Source organism: Amblyraja radiata, chromosome 7 (genome assembly GCF_010909765.2).
Source record: "Amblyraja radiata isolate CabotCenter1 chromosome 7, sAmbRad1.1.pri, whole genome shotgun sequence".
Classification (NCBI taxonomy): Eukaryota; Metazoa; Chordata; class Chondrichthyes; order Rajiformes; family Rajidae; genus Amblyraja; species Amblyraja radiata.
In genome coordinates this window covers 52,644,147-52,665,724 of record NC_045962.1, presented here as the reverse complement: position 1 = coordinate 52,665,724, position 21,578 = coordinate 52,644,147, and the positions used below count along the sequence as shown (strand labels likewise).

At 41.4% G+C, this 21,578-nt stretch overlaps 1 protein-coding gene across 9 annotated transcripts in view; it reads left to right on the top strand.

Moving 5' to 3' along the window:
* hdac4 (histone deacetylase 4) overlaps nucleotides 1–21,578 on the top strand; it is a 382,917-nt gene that overhangs the window by 102,098 nt on the left and 259,241 nt on the right. For 7 of the 9 annotated variants that reach the window (XM_033024529.1, XM_033024526.1, XM_033024527.1 and 4 more), the window contains one exon: nucleotides 16,481–16,552. The exons of 1 other annotated variant lie outside the window; for it this stretch is intronic. In XM_033024529.1, coding sequence (XP_032880420.1) covers nucleotides 16,481–16,552 — 72 coding nt within the window. Of the gene's footprint in view, nucleotides 1–15,141; nucleotides 15,362–16,480; nucleotides 16,553–21,578 lie in introns of those variants that run through there. One more of the 9 variants, XM_033024531.1, reaches the window with a different exon arrangement.

The window sequence follows — 21,578 nt, the reverse complement described above, 5'->3', positions numbered from 1 at the left end:
GAGCTGCCTCCTGGTTTCACCTTGTAGGAGGTGATTGCATTCAGGCCCTGCCACTGCTGCCGAACATCTGTCTCGTCCTCCAGTTTGGAGCAGAAGTCCCTTTTGGCCTTTTTGATGGCCTTACCAAGGTCGTATCTGGTCTTCACGTAGGCCACTGTATCATTGGAGGTGAATGCCCTGTGTCTGGACTTCAGGAGAGTGCGGATCTCAAAGTTCATCCAAGGTTTCTGATTGGGAAACACTCGGAAGGTTTTTGTAGGGATGCAGTCCTCCACACACTTCTTTATGAAGTCTGTAACGACTGTGGCATATTCGTTCAAGTCCGTTGCCGAGTCCTTGAACATTGCCCAGTCTACAGACTCCAAGCAGTCCTGGAGTTGTTCTTCTGCCCCCCCCCCCGACCAGCTCTGTACTGCCCTCACTTCTGGGGGTGCGCTCTTTAATTGCTGCCTGTAGGCAGGAAGAAGCAGCAGCAGTATGGTCGGACTTACCGAAGTGAGGGCGAGGGATAGAACGATAGGCATTCTTGATGGTGGTGTAGCAGTGGTCGAGGGTGTTAGGTCCTCTGGTGCAGCAGGAGACATGTTGGTGGAAGTTGGGGAGTGATTTCTTGAGGTTCGCCCTATTGAAGTCCCCAGCAATGGTGGTAAATGCCTCGGGGTAAGATGTCTGGTGTTTGTTGACCATGGCGTGCAGCTCCTCCAGTGCCAGATGGACATCTGCCTGGGGTGGGATGTAGACCGCGGTCAGGATAATGGAGGTGAATTCTCTCGGGAGGTAGAAGGGACGGCACTTCACCGCCAGATGTTCGAGGTGTGTAGAGCAGGAGTTGGACAGGACTGCCACGTCTGAACACCACGCAGAGTTAACCATGAGGCAGACGCCCCCTCCTCTCCCTTTCCCAGATCTCTAAACTAAACTAAACTAAACATCCAAGGTGGAGAGGGATCATCACTGAAATGTAATTATGAGTAGCCACATTGATTTATCTGGACCCATAAGATTAGAGACTGTATATCACCTAACTACCCATTAGCAAACTACATTCTGTAAATGTCACCTATTAATGAAACCTGAAAGATGGTTGAATCTGGGACACGACCCAAAGGAACTAATACAGCATTATAAAAATATTCAGTAACTCGGGTAGCATCTATTGACAGAAAAACATAATTGCTGCTTCAGGATTGGGAAGGTGAGCAAACAATAGACAATAGGTGCAGGAGTAGGCCATTCGGCCCTTCGAGCCAGCACCGCCAATCAATGTGATCATGACTGATCATCCCCAATCAGTAATCTGTTCCTGCCTTCTCCCCATATCCACTGAGTCCGCTATTTTTAAGAGCCCTGTCTAGCTCTCTCTTGAAAGCATCCAGAGAACCTGCCTCCACCGCCCTCTGAGGAAGAGAATTCCACAGAAGCAGATGTTCTCTAAGTTGCAGAGTTGGAGGGAACAAATCAAAATCAAATATTTCCGATGTTCAAAATCTTGTTGATCTCCCTGAAATCATTTTTCTGTGGTGTATAAGTGGAGTCACTGAACCTGTCACAGGTTTATCTGAGCCAATTTTTCTGCCTGGATTTCGCAGCCTTAATCTGCAGAAGGTTCAGAATTTCACAACAGGAGCGTGGTAATAACAGCAACAAGGTCCCCTTATGAAATTGGTATTTTGCATGTTCTTTAAATGTGACCTCCGTAACTAAAAAAGTTATGCCATTGCACTCTGTACTGTAACTGGAGTAGAAGCAAATAATGATTTCATGTATTGGATGCTTAAAAGAGCTCTGGATAATTTGTGGAGTACAGGGTTGATGCAAAGGCCTGCAAAGGAAAATGATACATTTATCAACTTTGCTGAGAATCAAGGGCCTGTCCCATTTAGGCGACTTTTTAGGCGCGTGCAGGAGACTCTGAGTTCGCCACATGGTCGCCACATGTTCGCTGGTGGTCTCTGTTGAGTTTCTTTCATGGTCGCGAGGGGTTCCCGCTTTCTGGGAACCAGTCGCGGCCTCAGTATGGTCGCCGCAAATTTTTCAACATGTTGGTCGCCATGGTGAAAATCAATAATCCTGTAGTCGAAGGTGCAGTTGTTGTGGGGTCGCCATGTAGTTATGGGTAGTCGAGGTAGTCGTAAGTAGTTTTAGTTAATCGCCTTTGCCATTTTCATTGGCTCATTGGGGAAAAAAAGCATAAGCATGAGTTTTCAGAACCAAGGATAACCGACCGGTAATGTTAAATGCCCACCAAACTTCACAGCTGTGTATTTCTGGCTTATTAAAAGTTGTCTGGCTTCCTAAAAGTGTCTCCACTCCTTCTAGTACTGCTATCAATGGTATTTTATTGTCACAAGTACCTAGGTACAGTTCAGTGCATACATTTCAGTAAAAATCTTACTATACATAGGCCCAATCATACTCAAATACAAGAGCATAAGGATAATAAATTACAGTGAAGCAGCACACAAGAGTTTCCAGCGGCATCCTGTATCTTTCAAATTTAAGGATATTAAAAAGGTAAAGTCTTAACTGGGCATAAAAACCCGTTGTGTAACCTTTTCCCCTCACAATCAGTTGGATTTGCACATATTTCTTCCCCACCCCAAGACCCCTTCCACCTATATTCTTTCCTCAAAACAGGCCCTTTGCCTCACCGACCCCATAAATTAGCACTATCCTACAGACTAGGGACAATTTACACTTTACAGAAGACAATTAGCCTACAAACCTGTACAACTTTAGAGGAGGAAACCGGAGCACCCAGAGAAAACCCACATCGTCACCGGTAAAACGTAGAAACTATGTACAGACAACGCACGTAGTCAATATCAAACCCGGTTCTCTGGCGCTGTAAGGCAGCAATTATGTGCCTTCCTCTGGCTTCATAATTCGCCTCGTCTTTCCTGATCTCAAACATTTTGTCTTTTCATCTCTGATCTTTGTCCAGCCATCTGTCAATCATCCTCATCCCCTCCGCTCCAATTGGGCCCCACCTATCACTTGCCAGGCTTTGCCCTGCCCCCCACCTCTCATCCACTCATCCAGCTTTACCCTGCCCCCACCTCTTATCCGGCTTTGCCCTGCCCCCCACCTCTCATCCAGCTTTGCCTTGCCCCCCCACCTCTCATCCGACTTTGCCTTGCCCCCCACCTCTCATCCAGCTTTGCCCTGCCCCACACCTCTCATCCAGCTTTGCCCTGCCCCCCACCTCTCATCCAGCTTTCTCCCCCACCATAATACGTCTAAAGAAGGGTCCCAACCCGAAACGTCACCTGCCCATGTTCTTGGAGATGCTGCCTGACCCATTGAATTACTCCAGCACTTTGTTCTTTATGTGTATACAGCATCAGCAGTTTCTTGTGACTGCATAAAATGTTATACATACAAAATAATTCTTAGTTACAGACACTACGGTTGAGTAGTGTATGTTTGTTAATGACCTGTTAATCTGGTTTGTCATTTGTTAAAGAAAAAGTGGTAGCAAAGACTCTGGCAGAGCTGCTGTCTCCTCTTTTAGTAGGAGATAGTACCATGAAATCTTTAACCTAACCGAATCTCCTGTTTAATATTCAGTGACGTATTAAAGCATTGTTCCAAGATTGTACATTAGTTCTGGATTAGTATTTGACGACTAAAACATCCTGATTTGAAGAGTAGAATTCATCTATCCCAATAAAAAAAATGTCCAAAAAATCAAAAGGATAGACTTTATGTGATGGTGACCCTGTAATTAATAGGATGCAGTCATTTATGTTGTCCATATTGTAATTTGGCTAAATCCACCATTGTTCTTTATTGTTTAGATAACGTGTTTCTTTGAATAAGACTGAGCTCTTTCCCAATATTATACCCCACGGTTATTGGATTAGATTAAGAGTTTTGTTCACTCCACTGTTTATCTATTTTTAAAGCATTTTAGAGATATGTTAGCAATGATGACTGATTTATCAGGTCTTAAATGTGTAGATTTGGTGTATTTTGTTGTGCTCACATTCTATATTTTAGAAAGTCCAACACACGATATTCATCCACTAATGCAGCAGTTCTGCTTATCACTTCTTCTTCTGGCATATGGCGTGCACAGCCTGAAGTTGTAGGTCAAGGGTAGACATCCAGGCCAGGACAGCATCAGTTACTGGGTGGGTGGCTTTGATGCCCCCAAGGAAAAGCCTCAGTGGGCAGTCATTCACGATGTGTGGGATGATCTGGTCTGGATGTCCACAGTCGCAAGCAGGGCTGTCTGTCATCCCCCACTTATGCAGGTGATGGGCTGTTCTTGCATGGAGGGTGCGGATTCTGTTCAGGGTTAGCCATTGTTTGCGATGGAGGTCAAATCCCGGTGGTTTCACTGTGGGGTCTGTGATGACCTCTCCGTTGTTGATGTTGGCATCTTTCCAGGCTCTGCGCCACTCGAGCGTGGAGTCAAAGCCTTCCAGGGATTTGACTGAAGACCAGAAGGGTTTGCGGACTTCAGGTGCATGTTGGGCAGATTGTTCAAGCAGGGATGGGAAGGTCAGGGTTAGCCTCGATGGTGCACCAATCTTTCAACATCCTCTTCCTTCTGTGTATGTTGGGAGGGGCTATATTGCATTCGACTAATGCAATCAACCCGACGTGCACAAACAAATAATTGTAGTGTTTTGGTGTCACTTTTGACCATGCCAGCTAAATGTGGAAGGAATGTCCAGGACAAAGAATGAATACATCTCAAGATCTGCTTACGACCTTAATGCTGCTGTCCTCCTTCTACAAGAGACGCACATCGCTGATACCTCATGCTTATCACTTGTATCTGAACATAAGGCTGACATTTGTTGATTTTGTTCATAAAAATGTAGCCAAGACAGGATGATAAAAATTACATAAAAGAATGTTCAAATCGCTGTCACAAAAGTAGTACTTTGCCAGCAGTATACCAAAAGTACATGTGGCAGTTTCGTAAAATGAGCTTTTGTTACTGTCTGTTTATAAGCCACATTCTGTTCCCAATGACCTTAAAACTAGACATTACAATATTCCGAAAGTAATTAGATCTATTGCCTTTTCAAAACAATATTGCTGCAACATTTGTTGCTGGGATTGTGCACTTCAGATTCCCTACATTGAGTTTATCTTTCCTTTTAAAGAGCATAGAGCAATGGTGAATCTATCCACTTTATGTGATTAAATTCAGATTCAGAGACAATGTCTGATGTTTACCTAATTCTGCTACTGGAATGACAGAATATTGTTGTGTAAGTAGTGCAGCTTTTGGATCACGAGCATAGGAGTGCATGAATTCAAACAGTACAGTAGGAAAATAGGGTATGTTTTATTTTACCTTCTTTGGTAACTTTATTTGAAGTAGCAAAACTAAAAATCTGGACAGCAACAAATAGTGGTTTGGGGCCAAAATACTTTTTTTTAAGTAATGGATTTGCGTCCAATATTGAGGTAGTCTATCTATTACAACCTGTTCTAATGATAGCAGTTTGGCCTTGTGTCAGATGTTTGTGGCCTCAAATTTTTCTGAACATGAGCAGCGTTTTAAACTTCAATTCAACTCTGTACCCTGTTCAGGTGCCGTCTTTCAAATTAGAAAATAAACTGAAATTATATGCTTGTATCCAATTACATTATCTGTATATTTTATTATGTGGGACCTTTTCACTGTGTTCTGTGTGACACAATAACTCTTAACAGTTGCAGCAACCCAGAAACCATATTAGTGAACAAAAACTAACACCCTTAGAATATAGAACATAGAACAGGCTCTTCAACCCACAATATTTACGCCGAACATGATGCAAGATCATCACTTATCTACCTGCACATGACCCAGATGCCTTAATTCCTTGCATATCCATTTGACTATCCTAAAGTTTTTTTTTAGGCCACTAACTTATCTGCTTCAACCACTACTCCTGGTAGCACGTGATAGGCACTAAGAACCCTCTGTGTAAAAACAAAGCTTGCTCTGTACATCTCCTTTAAATTTTGCCTCTCTCACTTAAAGCTAAGCCTTCTAGTATTTGATTTTTCCATCCAGGGAAAAATATTCTGATTATCTACCCTATCTATGCCTCTCAAATGTTATATACTTCCATCAGGTCTCCCTGCAACCTCCAGCATTCCAGTAAAAATAATCCAAGTTTATTCAACCTCTCCCTGTAGCTAAAACCCACTAATCCAGGCAACATTTTGGTAAACCACTTCTGCACCCTTTTCAAAACTTTCACACCCTTTCTGTAATGGGATGACCAGAACTGCACACAATACTCCAAATGCAGCCTGATTAAAGTCCTATAAAGCCGCACAATTACCTCGATTCTTATACGTAATACCCCGACCCATGAAAGCAGGCATACTATATGCCTTCTTTACCATTCCTTCTACTTTTTTTTCCACTTTCAGGGAGTTGTGGATTTAGAGTCCAAGATCCTTCTGTACACCAATGCTGTTAAGTACATGCCTTTAATTGTATATATTCCCCTTACATTTGACCCAAAGTGCATACTCGCTCTCAATACCTCACACTTGCTTGGATTAAACTCTGAACAAAGAACATCTTAACAATGCTTTCCACAAGTTTAATTATGCAAATATATAGGAAGGAACTGCAAATGCTGGTTTAAACCTAAGATAAAGTTGGAGTAACTCAGCGGGACAGGCAGCATCTCTGGAGAGAAGGAATGGGTGACGTTTCGGGTCGAGTCTGAAGAAGGGTCTCAACCGAAAACGTTACCCATTCCTTCTCCCCAGAGATGCTGCCTGGCCCGCTGAGTTACTCTAGCTTTTTGTATTTATCTTTAATTATGCAAAAACAGATACCAAGCCAAAGATTATATTGTACAGGATGATGAAAACCTTAATGATATAGGGAAGATTTTATATGAGATGGTCGTGAACCTACACAACCCTGCAATGGTAACTGAAGATTAAGCAGTCGTATATTACAATGACAGATTTCTGATGCAGGAACTTCAGAATCACAGATTGGTACAATCACGAGGTCATTCAGCTTAAAGACAAGTTACACTTACATCAATGGGTGGAATAAATGAAAAAGGCTATTATAAAGAATGAGATACTAGGTCATTTGGAAAATAATGAGATTAGACCAATCATGTTTGGCAAAACAGGCTTTTTTTGGAAAAAGTTTTGGCTTAGCTGAGAAGGGATATATTTGCAACAGAGAACAATTAAGATTCACTGGACTAATTCCTAGGTGTTGACTCTGCCACATGCGGTAAAATTAGGTCGACTGAGATTGTATTTATATCTCCAAGTTTGCGGATGACACGAAGCTGGGGGGCAGTGTTAGCTGTGAGGAGGATGCTAGGAGGCTGCAAGGTGACTTGGATAGGCTGGGTGAGTGGGCAAATGCATGGCAGATGCAGTATAATGTGGATAAATGTGAGGTTATCCACTTTGGTGGCAAAAACAGGAAAGTAGATTATTATCTGAATGGTGTCCGATTAGGAAAGGGGGAGATGCAACGAGACCTGGGTGTCATGGTACACCAGTCATTAAAAGTAGGCATGCAGGTGCAGCAGGCAGTGAAGAAGGCGAATGGTATGTTAGCATTCATAGCAAAAGGATTTGAGTATAGGAGCAGGGAAGTTCTACTGCAGTTGTACAGGGTCTTGGTGAGACCACACCTGGAGTATTGCGTACAGTTTTGGTCTCCTAATCTGAGGAAAGACATTCTTGCCATAGAGGGAGTACAGAGAAGGTTCACCAGACTGATTCCTGGGATGTCAGGACTTTCATATGAAGAAAGACCGGATAGACTCGGTTTGTACTCGCTAGAATTTAGAAGATTGAGGGGGGATCTTATAGAAACTTACAAAATTCTTAAGGGGTTGGACAGGCTAGATGCAGAAAGATTGTTCCCGATGTTGGGGAAGTCCAGAACAAGGGGTCACAGTTTAAGGATAAGGGGGAAATCTTTTAGGACCGAGATGAGGAAAACTTTTTTCACACAGAGAGTGGTGAATCTCTGGAATTCTCTGCCGCAGAAGGTAGTTGAGGCCAGTTCATTGGCTATATTTAAGAGGGAGTTAGATGTGGCCCTTGTGGCTAAAGGGATCAGGGGGTATGGAGAGAAGGCAGGTACAGGATACTGAGTTGGATGATCAGCCATGATCATATTGAATGGCGGTGCAGGCTCGAAGGGCCGAATGGCCTACTCCTGCACCTATTTTCTATGTTTCTATGTATTCGCAAGATTTCAGAAGAATGAGAAGGGTTCTAGTTGATAAAACATTCTGAAAGATCTATACTGTTCAGATGCAGGAAGGAATTTCCTCCGGGGTAGGATTTCTAGTGCAAAAGGTTATAGAGCAAGATATTTAGAATGGTGAACTTGTGGAATTTGCAACTGCTAAAGGCTGTAGAAGGCGAGTCACTTAATATAGTTAAAAACAAGATAGATACATTTCTAGAAGGAGAAGAGATAAAAGCCTGAAGAAGGGTTCCAACTCGAAAAGTCACCTCTTCCTTTTCTCTCGAGATGCTGCCTACCAGCTGAGTTATGCCAACATTTTGTGTATCTTCGATATAAATGAGCATCTGCAGTTCCTTCCTAGACATAAGGGTATTGGAAAAGCGCCAATGCGGCTGTCCCATTCAAAAATAGAAGATGGAGGGTTGGAGAGTATAAGCCAATTAGTTTAACATCTATTCTTGGCAAGATGTTAGAGTTAATAATCAAAGCAGAAATTAAAAATAATTTAGGAAACCTTAATGTAACCAAACCTAGTCAAATGAATTTATGGAGTTTGATCAGTTTGAAAAGAGGTCCTGGCCCAAACATGTCTCTATTTAAGCAATAGATGCTGCTTTACCTGCTGAGTTCCTCTAGCCCTTCGACTTTCCTCAGTTGGAATAACTAGGTCTTTCCCAGCGTGGAGGGCTGTAACTAGTGTAACTTGGTTCTTGGCCCTCAGTTATTTTTACTTATTAATGCCCTGGAGATGGGATCTATATGAATGTTTCCAAGTTTGCCAATGATATCAAAATAGATGGAAGGCCGTGTTGTCACAAGGACATTTTGATTCTGCAATGATAGCTTGATAGATTGGGCAAAATTTAGCAAATGGAGTTTAATGTGGTGAAGTATGAGCTAATACTCTTCAGTAAGAAAAATCAAAAGATGGCATATTATCGAAAAGGAGAGGGACTGCAAAGGACTGAAGTTAAGAAGGATCCAAGTGCTCTGGTGCATGGATCACTAAAAGTTAGCAAACAGGTCTAACAAATAGGTAAGAAAGCAAATGCTATTTTAACATTTATGGCAAAGTGGTTAGAGTTTAAGAATAGGGAAGTTTTGTTCAGTGGCACAGGGTGTTGGTGAGGCCACATCACGAACATAGCACACAGTTTGGTCCCCTTACAAAAAAAAAGGATATACAGGTGCACAACCTTTTATCCGAAGATCCAAATAACGAAAACCTCCGAATAGCGGCCATTTTTTCGGTCCTTGAAGAAAGGTCCTTGAAAACGTTCACCGAGGGCGGCCCGCAGAGGTGACAGCGGAACCTCCGGTCGGTCCTCGAAGAAAGGGGAACTAAATCCCCATTCATAAAAGAGAAGGTGAGGCTATATTGCACGGGAGGGTTAATAATTGACAATATGCTGCTGCCTGCCCGCTGAGTTAAAAAGTTCCCACGGTAGACTCACGCCATGTGTGTGACCCCTTCCCTCCCCTCTCCAGCTCCCCGCCCATTGCACCGGCGTGGGGGCTTTGCACTGTCTTCACGTCGGCGATTGCAGCAGGACCGTGCCAGTCACCGGAGACGTCAGGACCAACGGGACACCGACCCCCAGGCCCACCGCAAGCACGGAGATCCCAGAGACCCACAGCCAGCAGCAGCCCAGCCCCGTTCCAACTCCAGAGGAAAACTGCAAACTGGCAGGAGACGTCAGGACCACCAGAAGCCGTTCCCCGAGCTGCGCCCCCTCATCGGGACACCGACCCCCAGGCCCACTGCAAGCACGGAGATTCCAGAGACCCACAGCCAACAGCAGCCCAGCCCAGCCCCGCTGATGACGGGGCGCAGCTCGGGGCGTCGTAGGGGCCCATCGGGGAGTGGGTTCCTGTTGGTCCTGACGTCTCCGGCCACCTGCCATCCTCCGGGAACTGTACCGCCCTTGCAGGAGAGTGGGGTTGTTTGCAGTTGCAGAGGGAGGGGGCAAGGGCGGTACAGTTCCCAGTCTCAGCTCCAGTCCAGGGGGGTGGCCGGAGACGTCAGGACCAACGGGACACCGACCCCCAGGCCAACTGCAAGCACGGAGATCCCAGAGACCCACAGCCAGCAGCAACTCCAGCCCAGCCCCGCTCCAACTCCAGAGGAACACGTAGGGGCAGAAGCTGATGGTGTGCAAGGTACGTCTTGTTCTTGGGGTGGCGGATGAGGGGGCGCAGCTCGGGCTGTGGGCAAACTGCCACTTGTCGCCGTAGCAGCCCATCGGGGAGCGGATTCCTCTGGAGTTGGAGGGGGAGGGGGGTATTGTGCTGTTTGATCGCCCCCTGCTATCCCAGGGACAGGGAGACACAGCGGCTTTTTAGACTGGTGGGCAACCACTTCCAAAGTTCTGCCCACACAATCAGTACACCTCTCCTACACTGCATTTCATACAAACATTTATTCTGCAATAAAAAACTACATTGAAGACTCAAACTCGCGACCGAGTTTACTGCCGGGATCAAGGCGCAAACTCGCGACCTTGCGGATATGAGCCGAGCACTCTACCACTGAGCCAGCCTTTAAAATCTACGCTAAAAAATTTCCATTCCGAAGACCGACAAATTCTGAATTACGAAAAGTGTCTGGTCCCAAGGCTTTCGGATAAAAGGTTGTGCACCTGTAGTTGCATTGAAGGCTGCCAAAATGATTTTTTTTACCAGGCTAATTCCTAAGATGAGAGGGTTGTCCTATCAAGAGAGTTAGACAGTTTGGATCTATATTCCTTGGAGTTTTGAAGAAATTAAGGGTGATCTTATTCAAACATATAAAATTATTACTGTAGTCATTTTCACGGAGACTTTATTGATTCTAACAAGCTTAAATCCTATAACCTTTGGTCAGTTTGTAGAAATAAAAATGTTGGCAATAAGCCATATTAATTTAACATTCTTCTGTTGTGTCAGCCATAGGAATAGCTGGCCAAAACATATTTAATGACAATTTAAAAAAAAAAATGTTTTACATGTTACGTGGAACAGTCAATGCTATTGTCATAATGATGCAGATTCAGCGCAATACATTAGAAATTGAACAATGCAGATGTTGTTTAAACTTTCTGCTTCATACAATGTGGTGATTGTTATTTCCAGAGCATTTGATCTATTTCATGATATTATGTTATCTTTTCTATTTGTTTTTAAATGGAGAATAAAAAAACAAATACTATCACAGTGCTTTAAATGTTAAAGTCACTGAGGTTTGAATTTATGTTAAGATATCTTTGGAAATTAATTTTACGTACGTTATTTTTATTAACAATATTTCCCGTAGTTTCTGTATCATCCAGGTATAAATATCAAGCTTGAAAATGCACAGCATGAGCAGAGCATAAAATATATATTTAAAATATTATTTTTTCATCCTGTAGCGAGGTTAAATGGCAAGTTTTGAAAATTGCTGCAATACATTAATGTGGAAGTTTGATTTTGATTGTGTGGCATATCTTGTACAAAACAAAACTTACATTTGTTGAAGGAATGAACTGCAAATGCTGGTTTAAGCCCAAGATAGACGCAAAATGCTGTAGTAGCTCATCAGGACAGGCAGCATCTCTGGATAAAAACATCACACATTTCTTCTATCCAGAGATGCTGCCTGTCCCGCTGAGTCACTGCAGCATTTTGTGTCTACCTGATATTTGTTGAACATTGTAAAACATTGGTTGAAAAGTTTATGACAGCAATCAGTTTTGTAACACAGCTCTTTGGGGGAAGTTTTAAGGGGGCCATTAAACAATAAATGTAATTGGCCTAGAAAAAACAGATTTCTAAATACATTTGTGCATACATTTACATTCTTATCTTTATTCTTATTTATGTTAAGTTTATGAAATCCCTGGTGAAAATAGATCGATCTCACATTCAAGTTGTTATTTATTTTATTAGTCTGATAAAAAAGAATCTAGGATAAAATATAGTGGAAACTTAACATTATCTTTCAAACATCCTTGGATACAGAAATGTGTTGCAAAAATGCAAGTAAATGTCTCAACTCGTGGATAAAAACTGTTTTTATGTCAGGCTGCAGCAGCTTTGACAGTCCAGAGTCGCCTTCCAGAGGGAAGTGATTCAAAGAGTTTGTGGCCAGGGTGAGAGGGGTCAGAGATGATCTTGCCCGCTAGCTTCCTGGCCTTTGCAGTGTACAGTTCATCAATGGGGGGAAGGTTGCAGCCAATAACCTTCTCTGCTGATTGGACGATTCGCTGCAGCCTCCAGGTGTCGTGCTTGGTGGCTGAGCCAAACAGGCTGAAGTGTATTTATTTGGTGAGACAAACAGGCTGAAGTGTATTTATTTCAATGCAAAGAGTATTATGGATAAAGCAGAACTTAGAAACTAGACTAGTGTACGAAACTATGATGTTATGGCCATGTGATATTTTTAATGATCAATGCAAGTCTATTAGTGCTATATTAAAAAACAAACTGTAAAGCATAAATAACTGACGAAAAATAAGTGAAGATGGGTTGGTAAAGTAAGCAGGAAAAATGTTGGCTGAAATGTTATGTACTAAAATATAAGGTGTTACATTTTGCGAGGAATCAGACTTGATAGGTGTTGAGTATAGGAGCAGGGAGGTTCTACTGCAGTTGTACAGTAGTGGGACGACAGATGGCACAATGGGCTAAGTGTTCGGCTGGCAACCGGAAGGTAGCCGGTTCGAATCCCGCTTGGAGTGCATACTGTCGTTGTGTCCTTGGGCAAGACACTTCACCCACCTTTGCCTGTGTGTGAATGTGTGTGAGGGGCCGTAGGCGCAGATTGGCAGCCACGCTTCCGTCAGTCTGCCCCAGGGCAGCTGTGGCTACAGAAGTAGCTTACCACCACCGAGTGTGACTGAGGAGTGAATGAATAATGCGATGTAAAGCGCCTTGAGTATTAGAAAGGCGCTATATAAATCCCATCCATTATTATTATTATTACAAAGTCTTGGTGAGACCACACCTGGAGTATTGCATACAGTTTTGGTCTCTTAATCTGAGGAAAGACATTCTTGACATAGAAGGTTCACCAGACTGATTCGTGGGATGTCAGGACTTTCATATGAAGAAAGACTGGATAGACTCGGCTTGTACTCGCTAGAATTTAGAAGATTGAGGGGGGATCTTATAGAAACTTACAAAATTCTTAAGGGGTTGGACAGGCTAGATGCAGGAAGATTGTTCCCGATGTTGGGGAAGTCCAGAACAAGGGGTCACAGTTTAAGGATAAGGGGGAAATCTTTTAGGACCAAGATGAGAAAAACATTTTTCACACAGAGAGTGGTGAATCTCTGGAATTCTCTGCCACAGAAGGAAGTTGAGGCCAGTTCATTGGCTATATTTAAGAGGGAGTTAGATGTGGTCCTTGTGGCTAAAGGTATCAGGGGGTATGGAGGGAAGGCAGGTACGGGATACTGAGTTGGATGATCAGCCATGATCATATTGAATGGCGGTGCAGGCTCGAAGGGCCGAATGGCCTACTCCTGCATCTATTTTCTATGTTTCTATGTTGAGCAAAGGAAATTTCTGATAAATCTTTTAAGAATTGGGATGAGTAGCATTGATTATGGTTATTTATATTTTTTTAACCTAATATTAACTGGAAAGGTTCAGTATGAGGATGATAATATCACATTGTCAAATAATTGCAGCTTGAGCTTCAGTGGATAATTTGCACACACACTCTCTTGCTCTGGAATGTTCTTTCCATGTTAAATACTGCCATTTGTGTTAATGTTTTTCTTGACTACTTTACATTCAGTTCTGGCCCCTGATTCATGAATGGCAATATTAATCACTCGTAAAAAGTCAATGTTAATCATATTTTTTATTTTAGTTCTAACATTTGGTATGCTTTAGTTAATTCCTGTGATATTTGAGTAATAGTCCAACTAATAGAAAATTTAGACTTCTGATATGCTTTTACTTGTTTAAACATAGCAAAATACAAAACCATTTAGTATAAGTTGCAATGAGTTAAGATGACTTTTGTTGTTATTTGCACCCTATCCATATTATGTGTCCTTTATTACAACCATTGGTGTAAAGATTAAGATTCTGTTTGTGATGAGTACATTAGTTTGTGAAATTTGCCATCAAAGTTAGATTGTGAGGATGATAAAATAAAAATGTAGCAACTGTATCTGTTCCACTATTACAATAATGATTTTATTTAATTTCATGCGTAGTTAAACGCTCATGTATAAGGTTAGTCCTATTTTAACACCTTGCTGACAATTTGAGTGTAATCAAAACGAGTAAATTCATATCTATTCATTATCATCACTGATTATTGGTGATATGGATGACTTCACGCAGCCATATTTCAACGTAAGAAATTATTTGAAGCTGCGATTTTGTAACCAATATTTCCCGACCCCGTCAGTTCCAGAGCAATTAGATAGTCTTGTGTTAAGTTACTGCATGGATTATGCGTGTGTAAAACGGTTCGCTGGAGAAAGGGAAATTAAGCTTCTCTTTCAACAAAAGGATTTCTGTCACTCTGCGAAAAGTTCAGTTTATCATTTTACACCAAAAGCGCACTAAATAGGACAGGACAAGTTAATTTACTGGAACATTTTATGAGAGAAAAGTTACTCAACCGAGATAGTTACAAAAGAAAGAAAACATGCACAATGATGCGATTTTTTTTAAAGTTGCGTGTTGTTCCAAAATCCGACATCACTGCTATTCGGGTATTTAGTTTGTTACCCCTTTTCAGCAGTATTTGAATGTAAATGATATTGCATCGAAGCTTGGCAACCCCAGAATAAGCGTTGCCCCTCTGATCGCATAATGTACAATGACTTTATTCAAAAGAATTGAATGAAATTGGGTCATTTCCTCGCTGACGACATCGTTAACGCATGAGAATTGAGGGGCATTCTGATGGGAGCAAAACACTGAATTAAACAGTGGAGCTGCCTTTTATACCGTGATCCCTAGAAACGAGCTGTCAGAACAAGTGGGGCGGTCGTGTGAAAGGATATTCCAGGCCGTCGAAACGTTCCGTATGTTTTTAAACTAAGCGTATTGCATCATTTATAGTTAATGGAGCCAATTCGCAATAGATATGTAGGGAATTTGGTGCAGCCGCAATATATGGACACATTATCCGAGCCGCCAGCTACGTGCCCGCAGTGGACCGGAGTTACTGTAAGTGATTCACTATGGAGATGGCAAACGTGCAGCACTTCTCTATCCGGGTCCTATTTTGACTTCGTTTTCCCGTTGAGTGTTTAATGGACACTTACCCTTGTCAGTTTAAGTGTCCGAAAAGCTACAATAGCTGTGATCGGAGACAGTGGTCGGGCCGCGAACAGCTAGGAGATTTCGTCAAGGGAATTAAAGCCTTCCTCCCCCCCAATCTATCTTTAATTCTCCGTAATGACTTTCTAAGGCACTTCGGTAATTAGTCGCACAACTATATTTATGACTGCTATCTTTCTTTTTTAAAGCGGTAAATCGAAAGAGGCACACCCTCACGGTAACAGAATATGAAATATGTTCCTATCGACCCCCAAAAGAAGTTAAGAGGTTGTCGATTATGCAAAAACGCAGAGCCGAGGAGAATTTGGAATAGTGTAGATTCGGGAGAGTTTATACAAATATATATTTTAATTTGTGAATTTGGTGGCTTTAAACTTCGCCCCATCAAGTAGAAATAGAGTTGTGCAGCTAGACATGGGAATTGCAGCGCCCAACACCAATATTAATAAAGCGACTTTAAAAATAAGATTAATTTGGTATATTTTGTTCGCAGTCTGCAGTATTGAACGATATGGCCTAAGCAGCAATCGAGCTGATTTGTGCTGGCCTCGAGTCCTCACATGCCGGTGCTCCTCTTGAGTTTCTGCATTTTAATCTCCTGCAGCGCTCTGGCTATTTTTAGCTGCCACCTCCCAGGGTTGAGTTTCTCTCAACAGCGGGTTTCATTGTCGGTAAATCATCTGAAAATTAATTTCGTCCGGCCCTTTTGTATCTGGTAAAAGATTGACGAGCTGTTTTCAGGAAGTTTGCCAACTAAAAGTGTACGTTGGGCACAGTTTTCAAACAAAACGTGAATATTGTCAACGCACCGAAATTGATTATTATGAACTGTATTGACTATTGTCTTTGAATGAAAATATATTCCTTGCAAGTCCGGGCGTGCGTTGTATGTAAACTTTAAGGCACAGTCACTGGAAAAGGTTATCCCGGAGTTGAGATTATTTTTCAGCAAACTACCGCAGTTGCTGCATACTATTTACGAGACTTAATTATTTTCGTTTACAGATGGACTTTCAGTTCGAGACCAGTCAGTTGAGCTGTTGACTCCCTCAAGAGTGAATCACATGTCCAGCACTGGTAAGAGGCGATCAAATCTTTCAATCCAAGAATAATTTATCAAACAAAATCACAAAAGTTGTCTTTTAAACGTTGCTAACACCAAAAAACGATAAAGTAGTTACCGTTTCTAGCATCTATAATTATGTCTTTTTTTTACCTTCTGGAGTATTTGCAAGTATTTCTGATTAAATAGGTGACAAAGCCATTCCTGCTATATTAAAACAGATAAATCAGGTAATTAATAATTTCTAGCATATTATTACTAATACATTCACACATAATGACAAAGGCAGCTACAGTTTGGTTGATCAGCATTGGGAGGTCATGTGTGATTGAATTGAGAGACTGACCCCCAAACTAGCGAAAACAATCATGTCATTATTTAATACATTATTTCATTTTGTGCATCATCCTGAATGTGAGTTTCAGTTTTCACAACTTATTACTTTATTTGGAGGGATTTTTATTGAAATATATATCCAAATTATTGCATACTCTAATAAGTTTCTTATTGTGTGGCAATAAAAATGTGGCATCTTACAAAAGCCATAGATTTGTAAATTCAAGATTTTATTTTGTAGAAAAATCAAGCTTTTTTTGTCTTTAAAGGCATTTTTATAAATAATAACAACAAATAAACTTCCAACCCCAATAATCTTTGACAATATAACCAACAGGGTAGGTAAGGAATATATAATATTTACAAACAATGTTTATGACGGAAGAAAATATAGTTTTTATTTCAATAAAACTAGGTGAAAAAAAATGTGCGGAAGACTTAAGTCAGTAAAGACACATGGGTATGTTGAATGGGCAACATAAAAAGAAAGATTTCATTCTCCAGAGTGTCAACATTATATAAACAAATATTTTTTCCTTCTGTATTGCCATTAGGCCTCCATTGATATCACCCTTGTCAGAGAGTATGGATTGAAATCTGGATATAATTTACATGAATGTTGCCAGGACTTGAGTGCGGGAATCTGAAGGGTGATCTTTATCGGAGTGTATAAAATCATGAGGGGAAGTGAAAGGGGGAATCTTATACCAGAGTTGGGAAGTCAAGAACCGGAGGACACAGGTTTAAGGTGCAAGGGGAATGATTGGATAGGATCCTGTAGGTGACGTTTTTGCTCAGATGGTGGTGGTTATATGGAATGAGATGCCAGAGGAGGTAGTTGAGGCAGGTACTATAACAGATGCAATCGTTTAAAAGACACTTGGACAGCCACATGGATGGGAAAGATTTAGAGAGAAACATGGGCAAATGGAACTAGCTTAGATATGGCATCTAAGTCGGCATGGAAGAGTAGGCTGAATGGTCTGTTTTCATGCTGCATGTTTTTTCCCTCTCACCTTAAACCTCTACTGTTTGTGCTCTGGTTCCAATAGACTGGCACCATTGTTCAACACTGTTTTGTAAACAATTAACATAATTTAATTTCCAAAACTTTGAAATTGTGTCTTCAATATACTCGACTCTGCCGTGACTTGGTTGTCTCTCTCTCTTTGACGTATCTTTAAGTATTAGTTTTGATAGTTGCCAGAATAGTCTCAGCAACAAATGGGGCAGAGCTTATTTCTCATTTTATCAGACAACAATATAGCACCTTTTAGACATCTGACAGCCAGCATGTTGTTGAACCTCCGTTCTTTAAACTCTTGAGTTCTTAAGGTTCTCGTGTAATCATACTACTGGTCCTACTTTTAATCCATTAAATTAATGAATTTAAGGAGCCTGATCTTAATTATATCTTTCTGTTGCGGTATTATGGAATTTAATTTGAAGGTGTAAAGGCTCTGTGGTGGAGGTTTAGATTTTTCTAGATCTTGAAATATTTCAGCGTTAATCACAGGTTTATTATAATTTAGTAAATAATTAATTAAAATAAATGCACTTCAACTGCATTTTAATTTAATGTGTCATCAAAAATATAAACAACATTGCATTTACTGAACAGACTTGAGAAACTGAAATTTGGGAAATCTGTAAGGAATGTTGATTTTTCAACAATGCCAAAACTCTGTTTCATAAGTCACAGATTCTTTACAAACCACTAACGCATAGTTTCACTCTTGAAGGCAGATATGGCAGCCGATTTGGATACAGCTAGGTCCCATGAATAATAAGAAAATAGTTATTTGAATAATCTGTTTTCCATACCATCTGAGGAAGGAGTACCAATTAGGATTCCAATGATATTTATTTTCCAAAATTGTTTTCGGATAAGCTTTGGAGCATGTACCCAGCTCATCACAGTTGCAGGTTCTGTATTATTACAAGATGCAACCATATCTCAGCTTCTCTGCAGAAGCCACCATCCACTACTGGCCAGCCCCGCTGATGAGGTCGGAGGTTCCCACCTGCTTTAAGAGGGCATCAATAATACCGGTGCCCAAGAAGAGTTAGGTGACGTACCTCAACGAATATCACCAAGAACCTCGACCTACTACAGTTGCCTACCGTCACAACAGGTCAACGGAGGATGCGATCTCACTGGTTCTCCACTCCGCACAGGACCGCGTGGACAGTAAAAACACTTGCATCAGGCTGTTGTTTATAGACTACAGCTCGGCATTCAATACCATCATCTCCTCCAAGCTGGTTACCAAGCTCATGGAACTGGGTCCCTGCGAATCCCTCTGCAATTGGATCCTCGACTTCCTCATCCACAGACCACAGTCTGTTCGAATTGGCAGAAATACTTCACCCTCATTAACAATCAGTACGGGAGCACCTCAAGGCTGCTCTATTCACTCTATTGGTGTTGTGTTTATTTGGTGTCGTGTTTATTAACCTGATAGCTGTGGGGAAGAAGCTGTGCCTGAACCTGGATGTTACAGATTTCAGGCTCCTGTACCTTCTTAGATGAGTGTGTGACCAGGATGGTGTCGGTCTTTGATGATGTTGGCAGCCTTTTTGAGGCAGCGACTGCGATAGATCCCTTCGATGGTGGGGAGGCCAGAGCCGCAGCCGTTCCTGGACGTTCAAGTTGCCGTACTTGGCTACGATGCAGCCAGTCAGCATGCTCTCTACTGTGCACCTGTAGAAGTTCGAGAGAGTCCTCCTTGACATACCGACTCTCTGTAATCTTCTCAGGAAGTAGAGGCTCTGATGTGCCTTCTTTATAATTGCATCAGTGTGCTGGGACCAGGAAAGATCTTCGGAAATATGCACGCCCAGGAATTTAAAGTTTTTGACCCTTTCCACCATCGTCCTGTGGATATAAACGGGATTGTGGGTCCCTATCCTACCCCTTTCAAAGTCCACAATCAGTTCCTTGGTTTTGCTGGTGTTGAGAGCCAGGATGTTGTGCTGGCACCATTGGTCAATCGGTCGATCTCCTTTCTATACTCTGACTCATCACCATCTGTGATTCGTCCCACAACAGTGGTGTCGTCGGCGAACTTGATGATGGAGTTCGCTTTATGTCCAGCTACACAGTCATGGGTATAGAGTGAGTACAGCAGGGGGCTGAGCATGCAGCCTTGAGGTGCTCCCGTGCTGATTATTATCGTGGTTGACATATTTCCACAAATACGCACAGACTGTGTACGTATTGGTGGACTGTGGACAATACGGACAACTTAAATTTAGTTGTTCAAATATCGGTAACTACCTGTAGCTCCTGAGGCCCTAATTGTAAACTCATTGTTTTTCTCCTTTTTAGCTTGCTCTTTAAATTTCTTATGCCTTGATTTTGTTTGATAATACTTTTTTGAAACACCTTGGTATATTTTGCTCTGTTAAGTTGTTATAACGTGTACGTTATCATGCAAATGTTTGCTTCCATGTGATCTAGAAGATAGTGCCTTTTAACTTTTGGCTCTGCCAGCTAGGCAGTGTGAAGAGCAGTGCAGCTTGAATTCTAAAGGTTCTGATTACAAATGCTTATATTTAAGCAAAGGTGGTGTTCAATACTGTCTTTTATCTCAAATTCTATTTTTGTTTAGAAATTTGAAAGTCAATATGATGTTTTTTCTAATTCTTGCATAGCCTAAGTAGGTCTTGACAATACCACAGTAGACCAGTGAATATTCATTACAGAAGCAAGCTATTGTGAAAATACTATTTTCATTATTTATATTCTTACTGATGCACAGAAGCAGTTAGAGAAGTAGAAGTAAGGTTACTTACATGCTTTAAATCCTCATGCTAAGTTGTCCACAGTTTACCATGCACATCTCTCGACACAAAACGTCACTCATTCCTTCTCTTCAAAGATGCTGCCTGTCCTGCTGAGTTACCCGAGCATTTTGTGTCTCTCACCTGTATAATTTCTGAGAGAATTAATAATTTTCAATAATCTCCAATAATTTTCAGGTGGAGAAAATATTTGCCGAAGAGAAGAAAAGCAAGACCCTGTCTGAATTTCTCTTTTTGCAGCAAAATATGAATAAAAATCATATTACGCGTACATCTGTTTAAAAATTGCGAATCCCGAATCCCGAATCTCCCACCAGTAATTTCCACTTCTCTGATATTTCCCCAGTTATTCATATTTAATGTTAACTTTTGTCACCATTATTGCCCCAAGCGGTCTTTTTAAATTAAAATTTGGATGACTTTATTTTATTAATCCTCAAGATACTAGTTATAACTCTTAAATTGTATTTAATCCATAGATTTTTTTTAATTGCTTCTATAATTTGGATCTCATTATCAGTAGAGAATTATTCTATTTATTTTGGAATCCCAAGCAATATGTGGCTTTGATTCATGCAGTGCATTGTTCATTGCTATAAAAATCAGAAATTATTCCTTTATCTTTTTTTCATAGTCTATTTGTATAAACATTGCAATTTTGCAGCTTGTAATCTACCTTACAATTTGGAGATGCTCTGACCCATAATTTGTTCATTTGATTATTATCTAAATGGTGTCAAGTTGGGAAAAGGGGAAGTACAACGGGATCTGGGGGTCCTTGTTCATCAGTCAGTGAAAGTAAGTATGCAGGTACAGCAGGCAGTAAAGAAAGTGAATGGCATGTTGACCTTCATAACACGAGGAGTTGAGTATAGGATCAAAGTAACAACCCTAAGA